Source organism: Carassius gibelio, chromosome B25, assembly GCF_023724105.1.
Source record: "Carassius gibelio isolate Cgi1373 ecotype wild population from Czech Republic chromosome B25, carGib1.2-hapl.c, whole genome shotgun sequence".
In the NCBI taxonomy this organism is placed as follows: domain Eukaryota; kingdom Metazoa; phylum Chordata; class Actinopteri; order Cypriniformes; family Cyprinidae; genus Carassius; species Carassius gibelio.
Window position 1 is genome coordinate 1,543,920 of NC_068420.1, and position 11,438 is coordinate 1,555,357.

The 11,438-nt window shown below is 37.0% G+C and overlaps 1 protein-coding gene across 1 annotated transcript; it reads right to left on the bottom strand.

The window, feature by feature from the left end:
* Window positions 1–1,442: 1,442 nt before the first annotated feature.
* LOC128014674 (uncharacterized) lies at window positions 1,443–3,028 on the bottom strand. Its single transcript, XM_052598388.1, has 3 exons — window positions 2,595–3,028; window positions 2,392–2,505; window positions 1,443–1,871 (listed from the first exon to the last, which is right to left on the bottom strand). The coding sequence occupies exons 1-3, from the start codon at window positions 2,728–2,730 to the stop codon at window positions 1,804–1,806; spliced, it is 318 nt and encodes a 105-aa protein (XP_052454348.1). The 5' UTR covers window positions 2,731–3,028; the 3' UTR covers window positions 1,443–1,803.
* Window positions 3,029–11,438: the final 8,410 nt, after the last annotated feature.

An 11,438-nucleotide genomic window follows, 5' to 3' on the forward strand; every position in this document is an offset into this window, starting at 1 on the left:
ACAGGACTTATAAACAGTGATAGGAAGCTTAGCATTTTCATCTTACTGGCTCTTTAATTACAAAAACAAAAAGGTTAGTGTACTGTCTCTGGAAAAATCTGTCTAGGCAAAGCAAAATGTGCTGAAATATCCACAACGTAGGCTACAGTAAGAGCACACAGTTTATCTGTCCATCAGATGCATGTCAAATTGAGTTTGTTACTATAGCAACAATAGATCACACAATCATTGGATAAAATTCTTTTTTTTTTACACTTTATGTCAAGATCACGAGAAATTTCAGTTGTGATGAGAAAACAACTTCCGTATTTATTAGCACTAACAGTATAAATAACTTGTAAGATCTTCAGAAACAGGTTAAAATAATTCAATCAATATTAAAAATGAAAAAAAAATTTAATAAAATATTTTCTGAATACCATTGGTCATGCTGTTGTGTTTTGACAGAGCATTGTTGTTCATGAGAGAAAGTTGCCAGAACATTCCCTGTTACTTGGGTACTGTATTTAAAATTACGATGATATATCTGAACCATGGTTTGTCTGCCTGTGTGCTTTTATTGTGTGGATTCATTCTGTGATGCAAAGCTGCGTTTTCTGGTTTAAAAGTCTAAAGTTCTACATTTCCATTTTAAATAAATGCAGAGCGTCTGTAACACAGTTTGCTTGAGAGATCTTAATATTTATTTTGCTTTCTTGCATCTGTGAAAACACTAAATAATGATGTCAGTTATTTAATGTGAGATCAGGCTGGTAAAACTAACCTTGAATTCATGACTGTTTATTTTTTTTAGTAGAGCAAAAACATCATTATCCACAGTAAAGCTAGAAATAGTCATTTAAATGTACATCATCATTATTGTGATAAAATAAAAAAACACAATTTTTGTTTTGTTTGTGCACAGAAAGTATTCTGGTTTTTGGTTTTCTGGTTTAGTTTCTGGGCTTTGAATGTTTCAGTTGTGTTTCTGTCTATGAAGGGTCAGAAAGTTCTCAGATTTCATCAAAAATATCTTAATTTGTGTTTGAAGATAAATGAAGGTCTTACGGTTTTGGAAGCACATGATAGTGAGTTATTAATGACAGAACTGACATATTTGGGTGAACAATCCCTTTAACCCACGGCAGCAGTTTAAAGGTATAGAGCAATTCTGCAGGAAAACACAGGACATGGCAACCCTGGCTGAACGCACAAACCAGAGTTGGGTGCTACCAATTTGTGCAATGAAGGGGAACTTTTGTACTTTGTTCTGATTTATTATGACAAGTTATCCTTCGATTTAGACCAAAACATACCAATAAAATAAAAATCATGAATATTCAAAGGGTTGTAACTGTAATTTTAAATATAACGTCCACAAACTTCACCCCTTCTTATAGACCTTAAAACACATTTTCACAACTCAAAACTTTTTAAAACAGTTGTATGAAGGTTTGTAGGAGTTTTATTCAGAAAGAGACTTTGTTAGCAGAAGAATCGGTGTGTCAGAATGTTTTGTCTTCATAATCTTTCATCATAAAGTCATAATAATCATCTCAAAGATATTATTTGTTGAGTGGTCTATATTGTCTACAGACGTCTTGGATCTCCAGTAATTCAGCTCACTGATGATCATTTAGCTCAACATTAATCTGTTGGTACGAGAGAGTTGTTCATTTTGGACACACTGATCAAATTTCACTCAGAAATCATACATTTCTCAAACAATTACAATGAACTGGGAAGGAACAATGTAATATAAAACTAAAAAGTCATTAATACATCAGCATGCTGTGTGAGTCGAATCATTTACATATTGAGAGTTCATTTCTCCATAGATTCTGTCCTGGATATGAATTCACCTTCACGTTCACCTTTAGATGAGAGACTTTCTGTGAAACAGAACAAGAGGAGATCTGTCTGGAGCTGAATGAGATGTGTTGCCATAAATCTGTCTTTCTGTACCTTTAATTGCTGGAAGGAATGATAATTAAAGATATAAATATGTGTGTTCACATTTCCACAATTACTGCTCGGGCGAAAACAAATGCTGTCGTTCTGGAAATGAGATAAACTACAACATTTAGAACAAGACAAGTTTGAAGCACAACCCTCAACAAACAATTAATATGTAAACACACCAGTGTTCAGAATAATTATAATTAATAAAAAATTGTGTAAAACTTTTCGTTTTTAATTTTAACTAGTTAAAAGTGATGCTAACTATTATAACTGCTTTTTAGCATGCATATTATTAGCATTAGCTATTTATTCATGGCTATACACCTGCATTAGTGTACATTTGATTCACAACCAGATAATAAGATCTTAAAGTGACCTCCTCTGTTATGATCTAAGATGAAGAGTCAGCTTTAGGAAGAAAACAGATGATTTCAGTCCATAAATACTTACGTGGAAGCATCGGTGGAGCAATCATAATAACATCACTGTGTTTAATGCCATGAGAGCCAAGTGTCCGATCATGAAACAGACGCTCGTCATTGCAGTAAAGTTCACAGACTTTATCTGTCAAAGCAAACAGTGATAACATGAGGAACAGCAAACACCAGGCTATCAACTTTAGAAGAAACACAACTCTGAAGTGCTTGACTTACATCTGCTGTCTGCAGAAAAGAGTTTTCTTTTCAATTCTTCAACTGTAGTGTTCTTGAATTCCTCCTCAGAGTTCGCCACAGAAACGTTTATTGTAGTCCCCTTTCGTCTTTCTAAAATCCAGACCTGGAAACTCATTTCAGATGTAGTCTGATCTTTCCAGATGGAATTAAAATGAACTTTGCTGAGACTCTGCAGACAAGTGTGTGAAAATGACTGCTGTAACTTCACTCTTAGTGTACTATGACACAAATTATTAACCGTACGGACAGAAACCAAAGTCTACAACAACATTTTCTGTGTCCTTAAAGGGATAGTTCACACAAAATGGACACTTGATGAAAATGTGTTCATCCTCAGGTCATCAGAGATCAGGATGAGTTTGTTTCTTCATCGGGTTTGTAGAAATGTAGCTCTGCATCAGTGTCTCTGCAGTGAATGGGTGCCGTCAGAATGAGAGTCTGAACAGTAATAATAAAGCACAGCACTCCATCAGTTCACATGAAGTCAAACACAGATACAGTTCAAATCAGCAGTGGGGTAATGTAACAAAGTAAACATTATTTGTTACAGTACTTCTGTATTTTTTGGGAGTATCTGTACTTTACTGGAGTTTTTATATTTTAGCCAACTTTTACTTTTACTCCACTACATTTCCTAATTAAAATGTATACTTTTACTCTGAAATTATTATTTTTTATTGATGAGTCTGATACTGTTCTGCCATTTCTGTTTCTTATTTTAATTTTTAAGTCTGACCATGTTTACTCCTGTTTACGGCTGCTCTTAGATTCGCTGCATCTGCGCTGTGTAGTGATGCATGGTGTTATTGTTTTAATCTTGTAGTTCTGTAAAGCACTTTGGTCAGTCTGTGGCTGCTAGAAAATGTGCTATATGAATAAAATGAACCTGAACTTGATACATTCTCCCTAAATATATGAATTACTTACTACAAAACAGTCAGAAGAACACAGACTGCAGGAAAGCAGGTTTAACGAATCAGTCGTCTGGCGTATGCACGTTAGATTCATGCTGGTGCAAACAAGTGTATGCACAACCACAGATGATTCATTTCCCACTCAAGTCGAGTTTGGGGTGTGAGATACCCTTCCATACCCCCTCAGCTGATCACCTCCATGTCACGCAGAACTGAGGCAGTAATTAAAGCAAAACAAGCCCCTACAAAGTATTGAGTACATGTACAGTAAATTAACATACTTTAAAATTTTGTTCTCTGAATGAGTAATTTGCTGTTAAATTATGTTCATTTAAATTTTTTTACAGATCTGTAGAACAAGTAGGTTACGGAATGAAATGAAATATGCAAACACTAGCCATGAAGAAGACTAGATCTAGAACACAATTTAAGATATTTTGGATGAAAACCTGGAGGCCTGTGACTGTCCCATAGAATGCCAAATAAACAACAGGTCAAGGTCCATAAAATTTCACCAAGAACAGTTCACATGGCAGGAGTGATTTCTGACATCCATGTAAGAAGCTGTTTTGTGACAAGTGCTGTTGACTGAGACTCTTTTTTTAGCATAACATCTCTCGACAAGATGGTGGAGATGGCTCAATCAGCTTGAGGGAGGTTAGGTACTCCTCTTAATAAAACATAGTCACTCAAGCATTTGGTGGAGCAGGCTGTGTTAAGTATTTTGATTTGCATTTTAATTGGATGCATGTGAATGTTCGTCTTGAACTTTCCATGTAGGACCTTCTGGTTAGTTTCATTATTGGACACTTAGAAATAGTTCAAAGTTGTTATTTAAAGATATTTATCTATTTTGGAATTACAAATTACAATCACTGTCTAATTTTATATACTAAACTTCCCTTCTCCAGACATTCTCTTCATTCATCTCACTTTGCAATAATAATAATAAAAAAAACATGTCATCAAGCAGATAATTCAATTGTGTTTATTATAGTGTTTAAATGCTGATCTTATATATATATAAATGTATGGCTATATCAGGCCCAGATTGGCTAATCGGGAGCACCGAGAGGATTCCAGGTGAATGAATCTGGAACTGCCAGTTTTCACAGCAACCATCTCTTCAACTGATACCATTGTTGTCAGGTTCAGCAAACAGTAAAGAGGTGGAGATACTCACAGCCTGGTGCACAACTTGGCCCTCATTACTAAAAGACAAAGGAGAGAGTCATAGACTTCAGGAGGGTGAGCCAACATCACCATCTCCCGCTAACCATAACCAGCTCCGAGGTCTGACTACCAGAGAAAACACATCAGCCGTCATCAAGAAGGCCCAACAACACCTTCACTGTCTTTGCAGGCTGAAGAAGTGGAGCTTCTCATCCCAGCCATGACCCTGTTTTACAGAGGGACAGTCGAGAGCCTGCTGACCTGTTGTATCTCGTCCTGGTTCAGCAGCTGTACAGTGGAAGAAACGTATTGCTGTCTGATTGCCTCAGCTACAGGACATCTGCACAGAGCACTGTTCAGAGAGCTGGTGGCATGCTGAAGGACACACAGGACCATGTGTGTTTTTATTCTGACCAACAGCGCCATCTGTCGGTCATTCAAGAGTTCAACATCATAGTGGGTGAAAAAAAAGTGACATTTGCCAAGTATATTCCATACTCTGAATTGGTGCTCTGCATTTAACCCATCCAAGTACTCAAACACACAGCAGTGAGAAGTGAACACACCGTGAACACACACCCGGAGCAGTTATATATCCAGCGCCCAGGGAGCAACTGGGGGTTTAGTGTCTTACTCAAGGGCATTCAGTCATGGGTACTGAGGGAGGAAGAGAGCACTGTTCACTCCCTCCCTCCTACAACAACTCCTGCCACCACTGAGACTCGAACCGACAACCTTTGAGTAACTAGTCCGGCTCGCTAACTATTAGGCCACAGCTGCCCCTACAGGTGCTGGGTCATAATCTAAATTACTGCCTATGTTAATATCCATGCAGAAATGTTATTCCAGCTAGTCCAGAATGCAGCAGCAAGAGTTCTTACTAGAACCAGGAAGTATGACCATATTAGCCCGGTCCTGTCCACACTGCACTGGCTCCCTATCAAACATCGTATAGATTTTAAAATATTGCTTATTACTTATAAAGCCCTGAATGGTTTAGCACCTCAGTATTTGAATGAGCTCCTTTTACATTATACTCCTCTACGTACGCTACGTTCTCAAAACTCAGGCAATTTGATAATACCTGGAATATCAAAATCAACTGCGGGCGGCAGATCCTTTTCCTATTTGGCGCCTAAACTCTGGAATAACCTACCTAACATTGTTCGGGAGGCAGACACACTCTTGCAGTTTAAATCTAGATTAAAGACCCATCTCTTTAACCTGGCATACACATAACATACTAATATGCTTTTAATATCCAAATCCGTTAAAGGATTTTTAGGCTGCATTAATTAGGTAAACCGGAACCGGAAACACTTCCCATAACACCCGATGTACTTGCTATATCATTAGAAGAATGGCATCTACGCTAATATTTGTCTGTTTCTCTCTTATTCCGAGGTCTGGAATTGGAATTGAACTACTGGTTTCGTCTGGTCAGAGGAGAACTGACCCCAACTGAGCCTGGTTTCTCCCAAGGTTTTTTTCTCCATTCTGTCACCGATGGAGTTTCGGTTCCTTGCCGCTGTCGCCTCTGGCTTGCTTAGTTGGGGTCACTTCATCTACAGCGATATCGTTGACTTGATTGCAAATGAATGCACAGACACTATTTAAACTGAACAGAGATGACATAACTGAATTCAATGATGAACTGCCTTTAACTATCATTTTGCATTATTGAGACACTGTTTTCCAAATGAATGTTGTTCAGTGCTTTGACACAATGTAATTTGTTTAAAGCACTATATAAATAAAGGTGATTGATTGATTGATTGATTGATTGATTGATTTATACTCACTAAAACCTGAAAGTCAACTACAGGCATTGGGAATAACCATGGAGGTGTTACTGGCAACACAACAGTATTGCAAACATCACAATTACTTATTCCAATTTCATGTGCCTCATTACTTGCTTTCCATCCAAAACTATTTATATTTACATATTCATGTTCCCAACATTCTTCTAATACTTTTTTGACTGGATGTATTTCTGAATGCCCTTTTACAGTAGTCCAGTATCTGTGTTCCTGTCTTGTGTTGTCCTTCCCCACGTACTCCATGTTTATTTTATGCCCTTATTTGGACCTTCCCATTCCTGTCCTTATTATGTTCCCCGACTGTGTCATTAATCATCTAAATTTGCTCCTGTATATTTAAGTTTGTTCTGCCCCTCATTTCCTGTCAGGTATTGTACGTCTTACCCTCCTGATATGTGTGTTTTCATGCCTATTCTATTGCTTTTACAGGAAGTGAGTCTATGATGTTAATTCTCTTTCGTCTCAGTGCTCCTTCATCTCCTCCACAGTAGCAGTGACCATGACATTTACCTGTAAATATAATATTTGGGCCTTTATAATGGTAAATATATTTGTAGCACTAGGCATTAAAATCAAGTAATCAGGATTTTGAGACAGAAAATGAGCAATAGAGTTTGAATACACAATTACTTGGTATGTAAAATGTATTTTATTGATCAGGAGAGGACAATGCTTTCTTTAACAACCAAACAAAAGCTAAAGGACATATTAAGTAAAGTTCAGTGAAGTGGAGTGCTTAGAAAAGCATGACGTCAAAGGGAAACCATATTTCCTGGTTCAACATCGTTCCCAAACAGTCTCTCTGTACAGATGGAGAACCAGTTTTGCCTTGAGAATCATGTGACTTACTAGAATCATTTCTTATTGGAGAAGAGGAAACTGAGATGTGTTTTCCAGAAACACCTTGGGCAGGGCGTGACTGTCATCTGTAACGCTTATCTTACTTTTACACAGTACACCAAGATGACTGGGTTGTACAGTCTGTGAAAAACTGTGTGTGTGTGTGTGTGAGAGAGAGAGAGAGAGAGAGAGAGGAAGAGAGAGAGTGTATGTGTGTGTGTTTGTGTGAGAGAGAGAGAGAGAGAGAGAGAGAGAGAGGAAGAGAGAGAGTGTATGTGTGTGTGTGTGTGTGTGTGTGTGTGAGAGAGAGAGAGAGAGAGAGAGAGAGGAAGAGAGAGAGTGTATGTGTGTGTGTGTGTGTGTGTGTGTGTGTGTGAGAGAGAGAGAGAGAGAGAGAGAGAGAGGAAGAGAGAGAGTGTATGTGTGTGTGTGTGTGTGTGTGTGTGTGTGTGTGTGAGAGAGAGAGAGAGAGAGAGAGAGAAAGTCATTTTCATGTCATGCTCTAAGAATGTGGTATCTGTTCCAGGAAATGTCTTAACATGTAAATGTCTGTACGAACATAAGTTTAACAGCTGAGACCCAAACTGAGCAAGTTTCTCAGATATTTGACAAACAGAAATGAAATAATGAGTCCCTGAACAGAGTAGGGTTCAGTATTAAAAGTGGCAGAGAGTACATTATCAGTTCTTGCTGTTTTAACATAATTATATTATGATGTTATAATATCTATAGATGTTAATCCCCTGTAGTTCTACATGTTTGAGATCAATCTAATTAATGCTTGTAAATGAATTTCACTGGGACAGAGTCTCATTATAAATTAAGAAATTAATCTTGAGTTGACAGAAGACTTGTGGACAGCCACTGAATCTTTCTATTTTTAAACGTTGTGATTATTTTCTGTTAAAACAGAAACCACTACAGATTTATAATACAGTTTTTTTCAACTGCTTACACACAAAATTATTACTTGTCACACAATTTCTCAAACCTGACACTCAAACACCAGGACCACACACTAAATCTGCAAAACCATACACAAAGTTTTGGCCTTTTACTCAGTTTTCAATTTCGTTAAACACTTTTTGCAAAACACAACACACAATATTCTATGCAACACACAAAAATCTAACAGGAAGTTTCTTGATTTCCTTTTATAAACACAACCAATCAAAATGCCACACTAATTGATCAGCGCCTCACACTAACTCCTCACATGTGCAAACACTTGTTGCTTTACTTAACAACAACCAATCATAACTTTAGTAGTGGCCTATAAATAGGCCAAAGGTCAAGTAATAGCTTTTGGACAATGGATGCAAACACTGCAGACAGAGTAAGAGGAGTTGGAGGGAGAGCCAGAGGACGACTTCGACTAAGAGGAGGAAGAGGAGGAAGAGGACGAGTCCGAAATGGAGGAGGACAGGGAACAAGAAGAGTGGTCTCGAATGAGATTAGGGCTACAGTAGTCGATCATGTGATAAACCATGGTTTAACAATGAGAGAGGCCAGCCTAATTTGAGTAGATTTACTGTGGCAGGTATAATTCGAACCTTTAGAAATGAGAACCGGTGTGTAACAATCTAATGTAATGTACACATGTGCTAATGTACACATAATGGCTTTTTTACCATAACAAACAATAGGCCTATACTATAATACATATATTTTACTGTAGTACCCTTGCATTCATTTACTACAGTGCATTGCATTGGTCAGAGTTTGGTAAGGTATCAAGAGAGAATATAGCATGTGACGTGGATGACGTATGTTGGAGGAGGAGAGATGGAGCTAGATACACACAACCATCTCCACACGCAAACACACACATCATGTTCGGTTTTACACTACAGGCTACAACACTACATATCTTTTGATGTATTTCTTTCTTTTCAAACTGTGTACACAAATACTACATTTACAACCACAAAGAGCAAAAAAATAAAGTTTGGTTTCAATTTTGCTTTTGTTTTTTCTTTATATATTCAACAGCTCTCTCCCAATTACATTCAATCATGAACATGTGAGCTTTTAAAAGAGCTTTAGGTTTTGAATAACAGTGTGTATATGACATAATCAAAAATATAACATTATGGTAAAGGTGTTTACAAAGTAAGACAAATGTTTGCTTTTGAAATATGTTTGTGATATTTTGACTGTGGTGTTTCATTTTGAAAGAGATGTGAGGCATTTTGCATCTTGTGTGTGCAATTCTTCAATTTGTGTGTTAAGTTTTGAAAAAAAGAGGAAAACTTTGGAAAATGTGTGTAAGCAGCTGAAAAAAACTGTAAATTTTTCTGTGCTCACTATTTAGTCGTTAAATTAAATTGTATTAATCAACAAACAAAAACTCTTTGTACGTACAGGCCAGTTTACACACGCGTACATACTGTTTTCAAAACTGTTAAACTTATGTTTAAAACAATAACAATACAAAACTGAATAAGACACCAATTTGCTACATTTCTACAGTAATATTTGAATGAAACATATTTTAAATCTTAAAATGAAATGCTATAAAAACAATTATAAATAAGACCATCCACGTGATCAAATGTCCCTCCTGGACACAGTGAATGCTGGATGCCTGGATCTATCAGCAGAAGATGGTCAGGGATGGATCAGGTGTATAGGTGAACTGGCCTAGATGACATGAGATGTGATGTGGATCAGAACCTGTGTCAAGTTACTCAGAAAACAGGATACAGGTTTAACTCTTTTGAAATACTTCTGCTAAATGTTACTCTGTCAGACATGCAAAAGAAATCTAATGTATCTCTTGCTCTGGCTACTGTGTATAGACCACCAGGGCCGTATACAGAATTCCTAAAAGAATTTGCAGATTTCCTCTCAGACCTTCTAGTTACAGTTGATAAGGCGCTAATCATGGGAGATTTTAATATTCACATTGATAATACAAATGATACATTAGGACTTGCGTTTACTGACCTAATAAACTCCTTTGGAGTCAAGCAAAATGTCACCAGGCCCACTCATCGTTTTAATCATATACTAGATTTAATTATATCGCATGGAATCGATCTTACTGCTATAGATATTGTACCTCAAAGTGATGATATTACAGACCATTTCCTTGTATCGTGCATGCTGCGTATCATTGATATTATCTATATGTCTCAGCATTTCCATTTGGGCAGAACTATTGTTCCAGTCACCAAAGATAGATTCACAAATAACCTGCCTGATCTATCTCAACTGCTATTTGTACCCAAAATACACATGAATTAGACAAAATTACTGACAACATGGGCACTATTTTCTCTAATACATTAGAAGCTGTTGCCCCCATCAAATTGAAAAAGGTTAGAGAAAAACGTATTGTACCATGGTATAACAGTAATACTCACTCTCTCAAGAAAGTAACTCGTAGTCTTGAACGTAAATGGAGAAAAACTAACTTAGAAGTTTTTAGAATTGCATGGAAAAACAGTATGTCCAGCTATAGACAGGCTCTAAAAACTGCTAGAGCAGAGCATATACACAAACTCATAGAAAATAACCAAAACAATCCTAGGTTTTTATTTAGCACAGTGGCTAAGTTAACAAATTACCAGACGCCACCTGATTCAAATTTTCCACCAACGTTAAATAGTAATGACTTTATGAATTTCTTCACTGATAAAATAGATAACATTAGAAATACAATAGCGAATGTAGATTCTACAGCGTCTAACACTTCAGTTTCATCCATCGCATCCAAAGATAAACTGCAGTGCTTTACAACCATAGGACAGGAGGAGCTAAATAACCTTATCACTGTATCTAAACCAACAACATGTTTATTAGATCCTGTACCCACTAAATTACTGAAAGAGCTGTTACCTGTAGCAGAAGAACCGCTTCTCAATATCATTAACTCGTCGTTATCTTTAGGTCACGTCCCAAAACCATTCAAGCTGGCGGTTATCAAGCCTCTTATTAAGAAACCAAAACTAGATCCTAGTGTACTGGCAAATTATAGGCCTATTTCAAATCTTCCATTTATGTCTAAAATTTTAGAGAAAGTTGTGTCTGCTCAATTGAGCACCTTCCTGCATAAAAATGATATGTAT

What these genes read in the sequence shown, in the direction of transcription:
- LOC128014674 (XM_052598388.1), bottom strand. Translation starts at nt 2,730, where the DNA reads ATGAGTTTCCAGGTCTGGATTTTAGAAAGACGAAAGGGGACTACAATA. An exon ending in CTTTTCTGCAGACAGCAGAT is followed by an intron (nt 2,506 to 2,594) that starts GTAAGTCAAGCA and finishes TTGCTTTGACAG; the next exon opens with ATAAAGTCTGTGAACTTTAC. An exon ending in TGCTCCACCGATGCTTCCAC is followed by an intron (nt 1,872 to 2,391) that starts GTAAGTATTTAT and finishes TCTGTTTCACAG; the next exon opens with AAAGTCTCTCATCTAAAGGT.